The following is a 20,047-nucleotide window of genomic DNA, read 5'->3' as shown; positions in this document are numbered from 1 at the left end:
AGGCTTACCACTATAAATAACTTGCTGAGGTTCTATAGATTCTTTTTTACTGTAATTTTTTTACAGGGCATTTTTAACAGAAGCTAATGAAAACCACTTATCTGGCCAATTAAGAACTTTATAAACTGAGAGTACTACTTTATATATCTGGGATAAGGTAAAATTACCAGAGTAAAAAACACTGGCTTTGTGGAACTCCATTTTAAAAAGATCCTTCATAACAACCAAACCATATATTGTAACGAAGAGTAGTAAACAACTATGCCACAATTATGAGACATCAACACTCCTCACCAAAACATTCAGGAATGCTGAGTGAGGCCAATACTATATGCATCTCATACTCAGCATTTAGGCTGTTCTCCCTTTGGGAATCTCTTCCTGTTTATGTGGTTGTATCAGCTTTGCTCATTTTTTACACTGCCAGCCACCCTGTTCCTCTCATCTACAACCCACAGTTCTTATCTCTGTGTCTTTGCAAACGCTGTTTGTTTTCTCTCTCTGAAATGCCTTTTATCCTAGTCCACCTGACAAACTCTCCCTTCAAGAGCCAAGTCAAATGTGGCCTCTGTGCTAAAACCGTCCATGTTCTCTTCAGGCAGGTTTAGGCTCTCCCTCTATGGTTTTAATCTTGAATATACTTCCCTTAGAGTAATAACACATCTTAAACTACTATTGAGTACCTTCTATGTACTACACTAGAAGCTTTATTTTGGTCCTTAGGTAAGTATTATAGCCCCAATTTCCCTACTGCTACTGCTGCTGCTAAGTCACTTCAGTCGTGTCCAACTCTGTGCAACCCCATAGATGGCAGCCCACTAGGCTCCTCTGTCCCTGGGATTCTCCAGGCAAGAATACTGGAGTGGGTTGCCATTTCCTTCTCCAATGCATGAAAGTAAAAAGTGAAAGTGAAGTTGCTCAGTCGTGCCCTTAGCGACCCCATGGACTGCAGCCTACCAGGCTCCTCCGTCCATGGGATTTGCCAGGCAAGAGTACTGGAGTGGGTTGCCATTGCCTTCTCCGAATTTCCCTACATAACCTGCCTATATGCATAACAGGGCCAGGACAGAAATTACTGTATGATTCCAAAGCTGATTATCTTTCTACTAGTCTAGAGTTTCTAAGATTTTTTGGAACCCTTGAGAATCTAAGAACCTTCACCCCTCTCTCAACAGGTTTACACACAAAACATTAAGTATAATTTGAAAGGGTTTACAGACCCCCTGAAGCCCATCCACTGCTCCCAGGACAACTTCTTGCTGCTTCTCACAAGTCTATTCACAGCCAGTAAATTTCTTAAGCGAAACAACTGTCATATTTTCAGTTGCCAGTTCTAAACACAGTGCCTAGGGTGTAGTGAGTAGATGGGAGGAATCATGACAGACCTGCATTTTTGCATTTCTTCAGAGCCTACCAGCAGAACTACTCAAATGTTGTTAAAAAGCTTTTCAAATGTAGATTACAACTAAAAACACTTATTACAGGAACTGTAGGTATTAGCATGCATCCCAAAGCCTCTGAGATTAACATGATCCACATTCCACATTCTCTAGGAAAAGCTTTTAGGGAACAACTACTTATATCTCCCATAAGCCAGTTCACTGACACTCTAATCTTATACAAATGGAAACGATATCTGTGTTATTTCACAGGGAAGGAGGTAACTGTCAAGGTTTGAATGCATGAATCCAAAAAAATTAAATACTACAGGAAATATGAAATGCTGGGAGAGGGGTTCAATTCTTGTTTGGAAGACTAGTGATTTAGAACAAGTGCGTTTATCACCGAACTTGCCTTAACAAGTCTTCAACTCAAATCTAATGAAAGGCTTTTTCTCCACAGTATTAAAATTCAAATTTGCAAAGGAGAGCAAGTGCTTTAAGATAAACTGGACTAATGGATTTATCTCAGAAAGTGAGAGTTAATTACGATTCTCGCTTCTGAGTTCTGGGTGAATGTGGTTAAGTTATTCTAAATTTTTAGTGTCCTGATCTTCAAAGTACTGGACTATAAAATAGAAGGAAAGTTTTCTAAGAAAGCGGAAAAAATATGTTCAGCAGTACAAACACAGATAAGCATTTTTCAAGGATGAGAAACAGCTCATTCCAGAGGAAAGAAAGGACACACACTGCAGAGTACACGAGTTTAACACTGGAAAGGTATGAGAGACTCTGTTAAAGGCTCTGGAAGGCCAGGTTAAGGAGCATAAACTTTATCCTATTGGCCTGTGATTCTAAACCAGGACAAAAACTACATAAAGGGGTAGGGAGAAGGAGGAAGGGAAATTTGTAAGAGGGACATATAATTACAATTTGAAGAAAAGCAGAGCTTGGGTTTAATGCTTTGAGTTGCCTTGCTGCTGCTGCTGAGTCGCTTCAGTAGTGTCCAACTCTGTGCAACCCCATAGATGGCAGCCCACCAGGCTCCCCCATCCCTAGGATTCTCCAGGCAAGCCTTAGGCATTTAAAATTCCAATACTTTTAATGATCATCAAAAGAAGCCTTGAGGGTTCCTGTGAAGTCACATTTTTCTGTGATAAAAATAAAACCAATAAAAAATAAAACCAACTTATGTTTCCAATACGGTTCTATATAAATATTAAATTAAACAAAAGTAGGCAGCAAACAGTGGGACTCAAACCCACATCTGATTTTTTTTTTTTTTTTTCACATCTGATTTTAAAACCAGTATGCCTTCCATTATCCTACAGATGCCAGCACTTGAAAGCGGTATTTTAGGAAAGTGAGCATGATATATGGAAGGAATTACTTAAGGCAAGAAACTACAGGCAAGGAGAGAACAACAGCTATTGCTGGAATCACTCCTAAGACACCCACAACTTACAAGATACCGCTACTGTTGAAGAGATGCCAGTGAACTGATATCTGGATTTTCTTAATGAAATCTAAAACCAAAAGTTAAAAATGGACATTTTATTAAAATTAACAGTCTATGATAATATACCCAGAGTATGATTCACAGAGTACAGGATACACAGGTAGTTACTTTAAGTGCTTCCCTCAGTCCTTATGACAACAACCAGTGTCCAGAGGAAAATATGTACCACACTATTTTCCACATTTATGTAGAAGATATTACAATCAATAAATACATACTTATTTAGGGCTTCTCTGGTGGCTCGGAGGTTAAAGCGTCTGCCTGCAATGTGGGAGACCTGAGTTCGTTCCCTGGGTTGGGAAGATCCCCTGGAGAAGGAAATGGCAACCCACTCCAGTATTCTTCCCTGGAGAATCCCATGGACAGAGGAGCCTGGTCAGCTACAGTCCACAGGGTCGCAAAGAGTTGGACACGACTGAGCGACTTCACTTACTTATTTAAAAGTTTTACTAAATTCACTCCAGTACTTAATCTTTTATTTTTTTCTTTTTTCTTGGGTACTGAAAATAAAAACATCTGTGCAAGCATGCCTGTAGGCAGATGGAGGAAAAAGCAACTCTCATGCTGGTCTAAGAGACAAGCCTCTTGGACCACTTGAAGAATCCACCTGAAGAATAAATCTGTCTTACAGCATTAAGCTCGCTACAATTTCTGCTCACGCGACAGCCATTAATGCCTAAATGCCAGGCACTACATTAAGCAGTGGGGATACAGAGATAATTAAGTCCCAGTCTCTAGCCTCAGAGGCTTTCAGTACAGGGCAGTCAGAAATGTAAATGTTTATGAATCTAATGAACTGAGTATTATAGAAACTCAGAAGTGTTTAACATATGAACAAAAAACTTTAATCTATTTAAATGTTAATATCTTACTTTCAGTTTCAATCTTTCAAAACCCTTTTCCAAATTAAATGTCAAATATTGACAGAAAAAAAGCTAACAATATTCTAAAAGTAAATATAGTAAAACAACCTTGAGAATTAACACTTCAGGTAAATTTTTAGTGTTCTAGCTCAGTGAGACATGTATGGAAAGTTACTTAAAAGTTCACTTCCAATTGTGAAGTTAGTTAAAAGATAAATACATTTGGCTGGACACTCATCAGAGTAAGAAAATCTTAACTAAACCAGTGGCAATGGAAAAGGACTAAGATTAGCTCAAATGCTAGGACTGCAAAATATTGCTAATCATTCTAGTTTTAAAGACATTTTAGACATACCACACCATGTTTATAAGCTTACTGAGATATACCTGCAAGCCAACCACAAAATAGAACTTTACACCCTCTTAGGTGTTATAACCACCTAAGACAGACAGACAGACAATAACAAGTATTGGTAAGGATGTAAAGAAAGTAATGGGAGTGGAAAACGTGCATTTTCCTGGTAGAACCATAAAATGTACAGCAGCTTTGGATAACAATCTGTCAGTTCCCTCAAAATGTTAAAGGTATTTACAGGTATATATCCAAGATGATCGAAAACAGATATCCTAACAAAAACTTATGTATAGATTCACAGTAGCAGCATTCATAAAATAATACAAAATGTGTTATATTTCATGTATTATTATTATACAATACAAAATATTCCAAAAAGTGGAAACAACTCAAATGTCTATCAAGAATTGAATGAGTGAACAAAATGTGATATATCCATACAACAGAAAATTATTCAGTCATAAAACAGGATGAAGTCTCTCTGACCACGCAACAGCACAGAGGAATCTTGAAAACATGTTAAGTCAATGGGGTCAGTCACAAAACACCACCTATTATGATTCCATTCATATGAAATGTCTAGATGAGGCAAATCTATGGAGACAGAAGGTAGATTAGTGGTTGCCGAGGTCTGGGAGGAGGAGAGAGGGTGGGAGGAATGACTACTAAGGGGTATGGGGTTTCTTTTTGGGCTAAGAAAAATTGACTGTGGTAACAACTACACATTTTTGTGAACATATTAAAAACTATTAAACTGCACAGCTTAAAATGAATGAATTTTATGCTAAATAAATTATATCTCAATAAAGCTGTTATTAATTTTTAAAACACTACAAGCCACAATATTGAACAGTTTAACAAACAATGAAATTTTTAATACTTTCTAGTGTGTGCAGCATAAGCTCTTGCCAGGCTTTCAATCTTTCCTCTCCCATTTTTTAGCAAATCAAATTCAAACCTTAAATTAAAACTTCAGAAGTCTTATTTGACAAGTTCTTGTTATCTGTATTTTTATGTGTGTGCTCATTCGCACCCAACTGTTTTGTTACTCTATGGGCTGTAGCCCACCAGGATCCTCTGTCCATGGGATTTCCCTGGTAAGAATACTGGAGTTGGTGGCCATTTCCTATTTCCGGGAATCCTGCCAACCCAGGGATCGAACCCACGTCTCCTGCACTACTGGCAAGCAGAATCTTTATCACAGAGCCACCATTTGTCTTTTAAAATTATACTGAAATAGCAATCATTTTACCAAAAGATATACATACAGATAAGAAATACATGTATGAAAAATGCTGTCCCTATCTTATTTTTTTTTTTTTTTTAAGCAGAAGGCAGGAGGGGATCTGTGTCTTCCTCTGGCTTCAGCCATCTACATTCAGAATGCTAAAGTAAATGGAAGGAATTTATACTACTTCAACTATTTCCTCTTCAGCCTATGACAATCTGGCTTTTTCCCATACCCCAACTCCAAACAGCTTTTTCTAGTCACCAAATCACTCCTACTTAGCAAACTCCTACTTTCTTAAGCTCACCTTACCGGTCCTCCAAGAATTATCTGACTTTGGTAATGTCTTCCCTGAAACTCTCCCAGGCCTTTCTGACATCCTCTAGGTTCCTTTCCATCCTCTTTGACCACACCTACCCAGGAGCAATCACCAATATTTTCATTTAGAGGCTGCTCTTTAAATGTTGTTGCTTTTCAACCTTAGGTTGGCCACACCATACACTTGTCTGAATGTGTTCATGACTCTCATGCTTTCAAATACCTCTTACATGCTTTAATTCTGTCCCAGTAGCTCTCTTGAGCTCTACATTTCTACAAGATGTCTCACAGGCACCTCAGCTGTAACATGTCCAAAACTAAACTCATTCTCTTTAATTCTGAAGTTTCCTCCAACCATCGTCTCCCTGGTCTCCTCTGCTTTTGTCCTTCCTTCCTCCTTACCTTACCAAATGGAACGTTCCAACTTGGGTGACAGTATACCAAGCTAGAAACTCTAGAGTCATACTACAATATTCCTCTCTCCTTCACTACTCACATGTAGTGAGTCATGAAGACTTCTTTCTTAATCCTTATCAGATCCTTTGTATATTCTCTGTCCCACTGTCTTAAGTTTGGCTCAGGCCATCATATCTCACTTCCTATTGTTCAACAACTTCAAAAATGCTCTCCTTCATCTGGTCATCCATTCATCCATCAGAATCAACTTTCTGCAACACCAATCTGTCAAATGACTGCTTACTTTCCCTGTAACGCTGAGACCTATAGTGTATAAACTGCTCAAAATTACTATTACTGATCTATAGAATAAAATATCGGAGAAGGCGATGGCACCCCACTCCAGTGTTCTTGCCTGGAGAATCCCAGGGATGGGTGAGCCTGGTGGGCTGCTGTCTGTGGGGTCACACAGAGTCAGACACAACTGAAGTGACTTAGCAGCAGAATAAAATACAGCACAGATTCAAGAACCTTCACAACCTGATCCCTAACTGGCTTTCTCAGCATCCCATTAACCTTTACCATGCTAATACCATTGTTTCACTGGTTCTCAAAATATGGTCCAGAGATGGCCCACACCTAGACCATTTTAAAGAATTCACGAGGTTAAAACTCTTTTCTAAGTTATGCTTCCTCACCTGCAAATATACAAATGCACAGACTTTAGTACAATATTTTTATCATATTCATTCTCTTTAGGAGTGTACACTGGGTTTTTCTAGAGGATACATGACACTTGATACTGTGAAATATGACACTGCATCAGTATGAATGCAACAGATATGAGAATCCAGATCTCTTCTATTAAGCTGCTGCTGCTGCTGCTAAGTCGCTTTAGTCGTGTCCAACTGTGTGTGACCCCAGAGACGGCAGCCCACCAGGCTCCCCTGTCCCTGGGATTCTCCAGGCAAGAACACTGGAGTGGGTTGCCATTTCCTTCTCCAATGCATGAAAGTGAAAAGTGAAAGTGAAGTCACTCAGTCGTGTCCGACTCCTAGCAACTCCATGGACTGCAGCCTTCCAGGCTCCTCCGTCCATGGGATTTGCCAGGCAAGAGTATTGGAGTGGGTTGCCATTGCTAGATGGTAAAAAAAATTTGCAAAAGTATAAAAATAATGCTTCTTTCCACCAGTAGTTTCTTTGAAAAATCACTTGTTATAAAATACAGTATATGAATGGAATGGTTTTATCACCATTATTTTAAAGTAAATTATTTTTTAAAATATTTTTTAATTTCTAATACAGTACAAACAAACAAACCTCTTTGGAGTCCTCAGTAATTTTGAGAATGTAAAAGACTCCTGAGATCAAAATGTGTGAGAACCGCTACATTAGTTATAGCAGATTATCTACTACTCTCTAAACATGCTCAGCTCTAAAACCCCTATCCTTCTGCATGGAAATGCACCCTCCGCTACCTGCCAAGTTCCAGCTAGGTCCAAAGAGACCTCGGATGCATTCTGGAGGATAGAAAGATAAGGTTTTGAAGTCAAGCAGGATACTTTACTTCTCAGAGTGCGTTTCCTTATCTCTAAAATTTAGGTTATAGCCACCTCATAAACGGCAGATATGTTAAATAAGACAGTGTAAAATGTATGGCACAGTGTTTAACAAATAGAAGGGATAAAAAATGTTAATCTTTTTTCTACTTAATTTATAACATCACAAACACTACTGTAGTAAGATAAAAACAGCATAACAATTATTTAATCATAACAAAGCAAGCAAATTGGTTGCTTTGCGCAGTTCTGTCAAAATTACTATTTGTAGAGCAGATGGTTTTATATAATAAACTCCTTGAATGCATAACTACTAAGGTACTTCTGCAGTTACCTGTGATTGATAAATTTAGATTAATTTAAAATATCAGTTAGTTTAAATGGCATTTTAACACAGGAATGCTTGCTATAATGCCTGTTTAGCCTTAAAAAAAAAATCCATAAATCTTCTCCTTCATGTTTCACAAAAGTACTGTAATTCACACCTCTGCTGCATCCTGTTTTTGAAATACTCCATTGACTCTACTTACTAAGGTATTGTTTTTATCGTAACGAGAATGGGTTTTTAAACTGAAACTGCCATATTTATATGCAGCTTTACTGTCATCTTTTACAATCTTTAAATATACAAATGTCTAGTGTATATCACATAAACTTTAGCCTAATTAGAATAAATTTACTTCTTGTTTCAATACTTTAATTATACATGACAAAGCTTTAAACAGCAAAAGAAAATTACTGGAACACCAAAGCCCAGACATCTCTTTTTCCTTCTATCTCATCTTTTTTTCCTTCTACCTCTAGTTATATGAGTCAGCCATTTGAGAATATTGAAGACAGCACGATCGTTTGTTAGATGAAGATCCTAAATATCAGTCCCATACTTCAGTCTTGTGAAGTAGGTAGCATTTATCTTCTTTTGAAGTTGAAAGAACTCGGTCAATTCATTTTCTTGCAAGTGGCCAAGGTCAGAAAACTAACCAGTGGCAGATATGTAGTAAAACCTACACATGTCAAACATAAATGGGCATCACCCTATGTACACATTTACTTCTCATGATCACTATCTGCAATTTCATAAAGATGACACGCTGAGATAGTTGTGATCAAGTTCTGGATCTGACACAGATTATCAGTTTAGCTATCAACTTGAAATCATTTTGGTGCTGTCGTTTACACCATCTCAATACCTTAGTATTCTCCTCTTTCACAGATGGGGCACACAAAAGGCCAATGCCAGGAATAGACAACTCACAGAATGACGACAGGCAGAAAAGTCTCTACCCTTACTAGTCATCGTGATATTAAAATTAAAACAACATACTATTCTTCAACCTCGAATTATCAAAGATCCAAGATTATTATATGAACACTCATACATTACTGTTAGTTGTAAAAAGTGATACAACTTCAAAAAGTTATGCATTTACATATATCAGACGTTTACATCCTTTTATCTAGTACTTCCAACACCACTGGAAGATATCTTATACAATAATTCAAAATAAAGAAATTTTATGCTTAAGTGTTCTCCACAGAATTATGACACATAATAGCAGAAAATCAGCAGCCTAAACTTTCAACTATAAGAAAATGGTTAAGCTATGACAGTGGCTAGGTGAAATATTATATAGCCACCTAAAATTATTTTTACAAAGGAAAAACACCTAAATATGAAGTTGGAAAAAACCCTAAGAATATTAAATGGTACATGCAGTATGGTCACAGAGAAGCATTAAAGACATTAACAACGACAGCCTTTGGGTGATGGGACTATAGGAAGACCGAACAGAATAATGGAAAAACCACAGTATGAATGCCTATTCCACGTTCCTAAAGGTAAGGCATTCTTAATTACTGTTCTATAATTTCCAAATTTGAAACAATGAACATTATCACTTCATAACTGAATAGGGTTATAATAGCTAGATTATCCCTAAGGCTCAGTTCTCAAATGCTAAAAATGCATTTTTAACCCATGTGAGAATTTAAGAATAACAGAAGAGTTTATTACTAGAAGAATCTATTAGCCAATATATTTTCTTTTAGTGGCAGAAGGGACAAAGTTTTCCTCCAGCTTTCTAGTCAAGAGAAAAAGAGGCATAACTGGCAGACTTAATTATACCTATTACTTATCAAGTCACAGAATAAAAAAAGCAAGCACTGTAAAAGAACAGCCTTAGTCATCAAATCTTAAATGCAGAATCACCTAGCTATCCCTAGGTATTAGGAAGAAAAAGAAAATTCATTTAGTCCTGGAGAAATGAAATCTCCAATAGGAATCCCTGACTCATCCCCAAAGCATGAACCCGAAGGCTACTTCCCCTGTACAGGAGTTCAGAGACTGGGCACTTGTCCTGATGGCCTGCATCAGCAAACAATGCCCTTTCCTGACAGGATATGCCCATAGAGAACAAGAGGACCAACATGCCAAGTGGACAGGGGTCACACACCTCTCCTTCCACAACCAAAGTAAGACTGTATAAGACTAGTTTTAAACATTTTAAATCTAAGTAAATATTTTCTTTTATGTCTGCTAGAGAGTAATAAAATGGGGACTCTGTCCAATTACTGTGATATCATTTCAAAGATACCTAACACATTCAAAATTCCCAATAGGAAGAAGGATATATCTTCTTTAACTTTTTCAGATAAAAGGGTAATGGGGTGGGGGTGGGGGAATACATGGGCTAAGTATCAAGAGGAAATGTTTAAAATAAACTATAAATGATTTAATCAACATTTTTTACACTTTCAAAAGATACTAAGAAAACCAAACTCCTCTCTTCTATTACTGGTTTAGGGAGGCGGGAATCACAAAGCTCAACTATACTGTTATGACACTGAGTAAAGTCAAGGGTTAAGAATTTTAACGCTAAAGTTTTACTAGACCGAAGTCTCTTTAAAATGTGAAAAGTATTTCTTATTTCAGTGCGAAAAGCCATTTCACCTGCACTTTGTAAACAATTAAACTGTACTTTGAAACAAAAACTAGCCAATGTTTGCGACTCATTTTTATACACATTAACTGTGTATCCTTTTCACAATCCAGAATTTCAGAGTTAGGTGACTACTCTTGGAGGTGAATCTTGCCCAGAAGCAAAATTTTCCCTAGCTTATTTCCCATTTCCAAACCCCGCCAAGACTAAGGAACAACCACTTCCCAAAGTCCCACTTCCTTTTCCATTCCCCAGACCTCCAGGGTTTCCAACGCCCCAGTCTTGCGCAATATCCGTAGGAGCAGCGCCGCAACCACCGCCTCCTAAGCCGAGAAACAACCCTAAAGGGAACATTGTCCAGCAGAAAAATAAAGGAGGGGGGGTGGCAATGGAGGAAGTCGACTTCTGGTCCCACGCCTTCGGATCTGACCCCCTTGTAGTGATGGCTCGAGAGCAATTCCACGACCAAGACTTTTAACCTCCTCTCCAGCCCGCCAGTACCAGCAAAGGGCGGAAGGGGGAGGGGGGATGTCGGAAGGGGGGTGGGGAGACTACGAAGGTTATCTCCCAGTTCAGGGCTTCAGCCCGTACAGTCGCCTCCGCCCCACCAGGACTATTGTTCCCAAGTTCCCCACCCCCACCCCGGATAGGAAGTGATAGTCACATCCCCTCCGCCTTCGGCAGTATCCCCTAGGGAGTCTGAAGTAGGCTTCCTTCGGGATAACCACGCACCCTCCACCCCCGCGTCCTGCCTCTACACACACTTTTCCCTCAACCTCAAATCACGTTGACCCCTACACCATCTAAAACCTGGGTCTCAAGAGACAAGAGACAGGACGGCAGTAAATGGAAATCGAACATTCCACGAGATTTTCTATGGACTATCCTTTCTCTTGCATTGGAGATAATACTGCGAACCCAGATTAAAGAGCAAAAAGTCCTACCGTGCCCTCTTTTGAGACCAGCTTGAGCAAAGGGACCCCACGAGTTAAATGCATCCGTAATAGCCCCGTTCCTCAGTCGGCGCTATCCGCTCTCCTTCCTGCCTCGACCCTCCCAGGAGGAGCAGACTGGATGGGGAGATGAGAAGAGCCCACCGGACTGCACCTCATTCGCCTCCCGCTCCCAGCCCGAGAAACAATAGGTGGTCGCGGGCGGCGGCGCTAAGTGCGGGCTTGGCCAGCGGCCTCTCTCTTTGCGTCCCGGACGCGGGCGGAAAGGGGCCGCGATCGCAGGACGAGAGGAAAGGAGGATGAGGGGCGATCTCACCTCCCAGCCTCCGAGTCCACCCCGGCCCTTGGGGTTGGCGCGCGCCCCCTCCGCCCCTCTCCTTACAGCCACACACAAAGCGCTGGCGGCCGGGCCGGGCGGGCGAAGCGGCAGTGGGCTTGGATGCCGGTGAGAGGAGGCAACAGCGAGGGGAGGGACTCACCATGAAGTCCCGGGCGAAGTTGTCCTCCCCATTATGGTCCGGACTCTTCATGGCCTGGACCCTCTGGATGAATTTCCTCAGGATCTCCACTTGCTCCATCCTCCCGCGTCCCCCCGGCTGCGGTCGCTGGCCCCCCCGCCGCCCGCCCGCCCGGCGCAGAGCCCGCTCAGTCTTCCCCAGCTCGCCCCCCCTACCCGTCCCGTCTTTCCCGACCCCTGACGCTCCCTGCTCCTCCCCACCGTCCAAGGCAGCGGCGGTACCGGCGGCACCAGCCCGGCTCCCGATCCTACAACTTCCAGGAGCAGCCACTCTCCCACAGTAGTAGCCGAGCTGCAGCGGCTAGCGCCAACCCCAACCCCCAGCTTGCTCCATCCTCCTTCCCCGCCCTGCTCCTGCTCCGTCGGAGACGCAGCCACCGCCTTAGGAACACGGCTCTCCGATCGCCCTGCCCCCCCACCCCCACCCCTTCCCGGTTCCTCCTTCCCTCCCTCCAGACTAGCAACCGCAGCCGCCACTCTCCACGGGCGCGCCCCCGCCGCCACTCAGACGCGCGGCCCCGCGCAGCGGCTAGATCCCCGGGGCTACGCCGAGCTGAGCCGCGCCCGCTTGCCACGCCCTCAAGCCCGCCCCGCCGGTCCTAGCCCGGCTAGGACTGGCTGGAAGGCGCTTCAGCCGTCAGCTGGGAGACTTGACCTCATTTCCGGGGCGTGGTTCCGCCCCAGCAGTTTGCCGGTCTGAAGAGAGCTGGTTGGAGGGAATTTGACTCCGCCGGGCAGACCCTAGTCAGTGGAAGTAGGACTTGAGTTGGAAACTGCGGTCTCACCGCCTTTTTATGGGAAAAGCACATTTCTAGACTGCTTTCGCGCTGCCGCCAGCTGTGGGCTGGGACTGCCTAGTCCCGGCCGGCAAGAGTCCAGGAGTAGGGGCGGGAGAGGGCGGCGGTGGGAAGAGAGGCATGCTGGGAACTGTAGTGTCTTCACGTTCACAGCAGGTACGTCTTCATCTTAATGTTGACGGCAATTAGATCTTGGCGCTTTGGGCAATGGCTACGGCCAAGAGAAACGAAACGCTTCTTCAGTGAGAGGACTTTTTTGCAAATCAGTCTAAAACCTGGCGAATGAGCGCCTGAGATTCGCAGTGTGTCCTAATACATACCACACATGTTTGCTGAATTGGAGAGAATTTGTCTTCTTGCCTTTAGATTCGAAGCAACTCAGAACTGAATAATAGATTTTTCACCGTAGAATGCATCTTTGTAAGTCTTCTAGTAATCAAAGAAATCTTAGTTTAATTCACCATTTTACAGTCAAAGTGTTTGCTCATGGTCCCCCAGTATATTCTTATATATTCTTAGCAGAGCCCAAACTAGAACTCAGATCCTTTTTCTCTCACCGGCACCATGATACCTCTCACTAAGGAGCGTAAACGTGATAATGTGACTCAAGTGAAAGACCTGATCCATGAACTTCTCTAGGTCACTTTCTTTTGTTCACTATACCCACAAACAATGCTTTTTCCGGATAAGATTGGCTAGGCAATTTGGTTAAAATAAATATCAGTAGCAGGCCCCGTTTCCCAGATGAATGTGTAGAAGAACCGTGGAATTTAATAATAAACTTGAAGAAAACAGGTGTGAGTAGCAAGGTCCAATTTCCTATTTGTTTTAAAGAAAAATATTTCTTTTTAAAATAATACAACTGATACATACCAATCTACTCTTCTCAGAAAGAACCACTTCCAGATGTGTCCTTCCAGTTGTCTTCCTGTGCATTTGTGTACAGGTATGTGCATATAAAAAGATACAATTTTGTCCAATATTTAAAAAAAGAGTCCCCTTAGAGGAATAGTTTAATTTCTGAGGTGAGCTTTTAAAACAAGGATCTGGAGTATTTTACTTTAATCAGATTATTGAGACTCACTGGATATGAGAAAAGATTAAGATCTGGATTCGCTCACCCACCAGTATCACTGTAGGGTACCCTTTTTCCCTAGAACTAGGTGAAAAACAGTATACCTGCCTATCAAAAGGGCACTGGTTAAAAAAAAAAAATCGCATATTTAAGTTCTGTGAAGCCATTAAAAAATGAAAAAAATAGTCTATATGTGTTGAGGTCAAATAGGTTTCAGAATCTGCTTATTAAGTGAGAAAAGCTTGGCACACACTGTGTTCATGTTATTCTCCCATTTATGTAAAATGGAATGTGGATAAAATATGAATAAAATGCTTGAACATGCATAGAATTTTTCTGAAGTATACTTCAAAAACTGTTAGTTGTGATAGCCTCTAGGAGGACCTTGAGAATCTTGGTAGAAAGGATACAACTTCCAACGAGCATACTCTGTTATATTCTGAGTATTTTAGGATGTGTGTGCATTACTTTTCAAACAAAGTTAAATCTATTTCATTAAAAAATGTTTAGACTTTCAGTCTAGGCAGTAGGAAGAATGGGAATATCTTTAATAGAAACACACAAAAAAAGGAGAAAGCAAATCTTGTCTGGGTGATGTTTTAAAATGGCACAGGCTCTTTCAGAATTTCCACCTACTTATACCACAGTTCCCAAGGAATGTGACTGCTCTACCCATCCACAGCCAAGGATTTGGGTGCTTGACCCAGATTAACCAACCCCTGTTGACTGGCCAGCAGCCTTGACCTGATGTAGGAATGTGATCTGGGAGTGTCAGTTCTCACTGTTAAGAACTGGAATTTAAAACCTAGAGAGAGTAAGTCATTAAGCTCAAGGCCAGAAGCTGAATGCCCTGGGGTAGAATTAGGGATTTGACAAGGGAAGCCCTGTGAGAAGAGTAGGAAGTATGGAGAATCCGGTTAGTCAAGAAAGGAGCATCAAGTAAGCATACAGAAATAGGTAAAGATGTCACCTTATATGCGTGTGGCCATGGGAGAGATGGGGAGAATCTCTGGGGCAACTTAATTTCCTTGTAACTTTCTAAGATAGGTTCTGTTAACATTTATTCCAGGGGTCAATTCTGCTTTTCCTGAAATACATTAGGGCAGTAATAAAGATCATAGGCTCTGAAATGAGAGAGGTGAAGATTCAAAAACCCATTCCATTTCTTAAGTCAGGGCAAATCACTTATCCTTGACTTTAAGCCTTAGTTTCATCTTCTAGAAATGCTAGCTGGTGCTGTCTTAACACGATGTGTTTCAGAATTAATGTACTACACCTTATACTTACTTATAGAAAACACAAAATAAGAACTGGTTAAACAAGGGAACAACAGGGTGAGGTGGTTGGGTGGCATCATCGACTGGATGGACATGAGTTTGAGTAAGCTCTGGGAGTTGGGGATGAACAGGGAAGCCTGGCATGCTGCAGTCCATGGGTCACAAAGAGTTTGGACAGAACTGAACAACTGAACTAAACTGAAAGACAGAATTAATGATTTCCATATCTTTTACTTTTTTGCCCCAACCTCTCTTCTTTGGCTCTTTCCCTTCACTGTTGGTAAATATGTGAGGGGTGAGAAGAAAGCCAAATAATGTTTTAAAAGATCTCCCTTATTACTTCCTTACTACTTTTGTGAAGATTTTAGTGGGAGTTTAAAACTAATAATCTGAAAGAGAGTTCAGGATTATATATCTATTTCATATTCATAGTATTCCTTCCAAGCTCAGGTAGAAGTAATAATGCTTTATATCTATATAGAAATTTAAACTTTTGTAGTATTGTCACATCTATTCTCATAAAAACTGCCCTTATAGCTTTCATAGTTATAGCTCTATGTGAGTTCTGTTTTTTTTCTATTACCTGGAAAGTTATTTGGCATCTTTGATTCATTAATAGATGAAAAACTAAGTAAAACATGGGAGTGAACCTGAGTAGCTCATGTGAAAGACAAATGTCAGGTCCATGACCAGAAGCCACAGGTCCTGAGTTTCCAGCTTGTTGCATAAACCACTGAGTCACAGTGCTTTTATACCTGGTATAAGTGAAACTACAGATAAAGAATCAAACCCATTCCTAAGAGTCTCCTAAAGTAGCACTTCTAATATTAACCTTTCATTTCATGCTCCAGTCCTCAGTCTTCTCCCTACTCTCAAACTTAAGGACTGATAGCTGATAGCTTTCGGGAGCATGGATAAGAAAGGAGAGAGGGAAATTCTTCTCTACTTTATTTCTGGTATTCTTTACTCCCCTATTCCTAGACCTAGTTATAGCAACAAAGCTCTTTACCTCTTTTTTTTTGCTTTTTTGATTGAACTGGGTCTTCATTGCTACATGCAGTCTTTCTCTAGTTGTGGCAAGCAAGAGCCACTCTCTAGCTGAGGTGTGCGAATTTCTCACTGTGGTGGCTTCTCTTGTTGCAGCGCATGGGCTCTAGGTGCACTTCAGTCGTCGCGGCACACGGCTTAGTTGCTCTGCAGCGTGTAGGGTATTCCCAGACCAGGGGTCAAACCCGTGTTCCCTGCATCGGTGAGCAGATTCTCAGCCACTGGACCACCAGGGAAGTCCTGTGTGCACCATTTTTTAACATGTGAATTTATTACTGAAATAAGAAATCCAGTTTATAGGGAACTGGATGCAAAAGCAGCATATCTTCTTTAGTCTATAGTAGAATAAGACTTTTAGAAAAAAGAGATATAAAAATGGAAAGAAGTTTGGAAAGGATGAAATTTTTAAATAAAATACATTTCTAAAGTTATAAGTCAAAAGGTTTTGTTTGTTTTTTTTAATACTGTACTCCTTGTTTATTCTCATAACTCTGCCCTAAAGTAAGCAAGCTGGATAATATCATCTCCATCCCTATTTATACATTAGAATACTAGTAACAATATTAATGCCTAAGCTTAAAGAAATGAAATGATTTGCCCAAAATCATATAGATGGCAGAAATGAAATCAAAACCCAGATGATTCTCAACTCTCTTGAAGCTTCAGAGTTAGGCAACAAAGGTTGATTAGGATAACAATAAATGCTAACTACAGTAGAATACTGTAATTAAATCCACTCTCTTCTCTAAATTTTCTATCTCATATTTCTCATGCTATTTCATTTAACATTCAAAGAAAAATTAAAATTTTATAAATAACTTCAAAGTCAAGTACTACCTGAGCATCTAGTTAGTGATCCTTTAATGTGGTGACTTTTAGTTCCTGTATTCAGGAATGGCTTGTTAACAAGGACTGTAACACATGACTGCACCATATATAAAATCCATCCAGTATATTGGTTGGACTCAGGTTCAACTGTCAGCAAAAAACAAGCAAAAACATCCCTTTTATTCAGTGACTGCTATTATTTTAAATTAAAGGTAAATTGTGGACAGAAACACAGAAATACTGTATTATTTCACTTATATATGGAATCTAAAACAAACTCATAGAAAAAGAGATCATACTTGTGGTTACCAGAGGCAGAGGTGTGGGGAGGGGAGACTAGAGGAAAGTATTCAAACTGTACAAACTTCCAGTTACAACATAAATAAGTACTAGAAATATGATATGCAATATGATGACTATAGTTAACACTTTGATGATATACAGGAAAATTGTAGAAAGAAGAGTAGATCCTAAGAGTTCTCATCACAGGGAGAAAAGCTGTTTTCTTCTTTCTTTTTATTGTATTTATGAGATGATGGATGTTAGCTAAACCTTGTGGTGCTCATTTCACAATACATATACATCAGACTATCATGCTATACACCTTAAACCTACACAGTGATGCATGTCACTATTTCTCAATAAAACTAGAAAGAATAAATAGTGATTCCACTTATATGAGGTATCTAAAATTGTCAGATTCGTAGAAACATAAACTATAATGGTGCTTACTTGGGTCTAGGAGTAGGGGGAAGGGTAGTTGTTTATTGGGTTTAAGTTTTGATTTGCAAGATTTTTTTTTAACAACAATGTAAATATACCTAATATCACTTAACTGTACACTTTAAAGTGTTTTACTGTCTCCTGGAGGGAAGAGACACTTAATATATACTTAGTACCCTGATTTTTATGTTTGTTGCCCCAGTTGGGTGGCTGCTGTTTGGGATGTCTCTTCATTGCCTGGCTTTGATAGCCAGGAAGCTTCCATTTCTGGGTCCCATGGCACTGTGGCAATTCTTTGGCAAGTTATACCCCAAGGCACTGTACAGACAGTAGACTGAGGCACACCCCCCAGCATTTCTGTGAAGGAGGCCTCTCGTTTATTTTGGATTTTCAGTCTGAGGAGCAGTCTTCAGGTTTGGCCACACTTGGTGGCATGTAGATCTGCTCTCAAGGAACACAGGCCTTGCCTTGCCATGCCATCTGTACTTGTTTCCCTTTGCCTTGCTTCAGTTAATCAGTATCATCCAGGAAAGACTTCATACACTTATCTGGAGCCCTGATATTTGCAAGTGCCACCTAGGGACCCCTCCAGATCATCTGGTTATGGTGGCCAGTGGGGCTTACACTTACAGTCCTACAGGACTGTATACATTTGCATACATTTAAAAACTGATACTTGAATGTCTGACTTCCAAACAGCCTGAATCTAGGTGCTGAGATCTTCCACTTTGGGACACTGGCAGATCTTGTCACATACTTAACAACTGGGAGCTATTAGAAATATAACAAGTCTGCTTGGTCAAGCACAAAGATTTGAGAGATAGGCAAGAGGAAATGAAACAGCAAATTTCATGTCCTACTTGAGGCCACACCTTCAAGACTGGGAGAGATGGTTTCATCTGCTATTAGAAACCAACACACAGAGTGACACAAAATGAAGAAACAGGAATATGTTCCAAATGAAAGAAAAAGATGAACCCTCAGGAAAACAAAACATTAATGAAGTGGAGATAAGTAGTTTTTATGATAAAAAGTTGAAATTAATGGTCATAAAGGTGCTCACTGATCTGGGGAGAACACAGTGAAAATGTCAACAAAGAGATGGCAAGTACCAAAAAAGGCCACAGAGCAAAGAATCCAATGACTGAGCTGAAAAATACACTATCTGGGTTTAAGAGCAGACTAGATGAAGCAGGGAAAAAGATCAGTCAACTCAAAGATAGAGCAGCGAAACTCACCCAATCAGAGAAGCACAGTGAATATAGCTTAAGGGACTAATGGTACATCAAACAGACTAACATTTGTATCATTGAGCTCCCAGAGGAGAAGAGAGAAAGGGGCAGAAATCTTACTTGAAGAAATAATGGCTAAATACTTCTCTAACCTGAGGCAGGAAACAGACATTTAGATCCAGAAATCCCAGAGTTCCAAATGAGGGGAAATCAAGAGACCCACAAACCAAGACATGCTATACTTTAAATGTCAAAAATAAAGGTAAGAGTATCTTAAATGTAGCAAGAGAAAACTAACTTGCTACACACAAGGAAACCCCCCTAAGACTTACCAGAGTTTTCAACAAAAACTTAGCAGGCCATAAAGGAATAGCACAATATATTCAAAGTGCTGAAAGAAAAATACTTCTAACCAAGAATACTATACATGGCAGCAGAGCTCACTCAGAAGTGAAGGAGAGAGAAGGCGTTTTCCAGATGTGCAAAAGCTAGAGTTCATCACCATTAAACTGGTCTTAAAATAAATGCCAGTGGAAATTCTTTGAGCTAAAAAGAAAAGGTGCTAATTAATAACAAGAACACATGAAAATAAATCTCACTGGAAATTCAAATATATAGTAAAGATAGTGAATTAATCACTTATAAAACTAGTGTGAAGGTTAAAAGACAAAAGTAGTAAAAAAAATTAGTTATAAGGGATACATAAGAGAAAAAGATGTAAAATGGGACGTCAAAAACATTAAAATGTGGTGGGAGAAATAATAGCAACAAGCTTTACAGTTGGATCAAACGAGTTGTTTTTACTTAGAATGTTATAGATACAAGTTGTTATGTATAAGCTTCATGGTAACCACAAAGCAAAAATCTTTAGTAAATACACAAAAGATAAACAGAAATGAATATAAACATACCATTAAAGAAATTTAACCACAGTCTAAGAGAGCAGGAGAAGAATAAAGGCACAGAAAGGAACTACAAAAACAGCCAGAAAATAATTTACAAAATGGCACTAAGCACATACCTTTCAATAATTACTTTGAAA

At 40.1% G+C, this 20,047-nt stretch overlaps 1 protein-coding gene across 1 annotated transcript in view; it reads right to left on the bottom strand.

Moving 5' to 3' along the window:
* PTPN12 (protein tyrosine phosphatase, non-receptor type 12) overlaps positions 1–12,404 on the bottom strand; it is a 91,567-nt gene extending 79,163 nt beyond the window's left edge. Inside the window, exon 1 of the mRNA XM_027539765.1 lies at positions 11,989–12,404. Within this exon, the coding sequence (XP_027395566.1) occupies positions 11,989–12,087 (99 nt within the window). The 5' untranslated portion in view covers positions 12,088–12,404. The remainder of the gene's footprint in view (positions 1–11,988) is intronic.
* Between the last annotated feature and the right edge of the window lie 7,643 nt (positions 12,405–20,047).

Source organism: Bos indicus x Bos taurus, chromosome 4 (assembly GCF_003369695.1).
Source record: "Bos indicus x Bos taurus breed Angus x Brahman F1 hybrid chromosome 4, Bos_hybrid_MaternalHap_v2.0, whole genome shotgun sequence".
Taxonomy (NCBI): Eukaryota; Metazoa; Chordata; class Mammalia; order Artiodactyla; family Bovidae; genus Bos; species Bos indicus x Bos taurus.
This window is presented reverse-complemented; position numbering and strand designations above follow the sequence as displayed.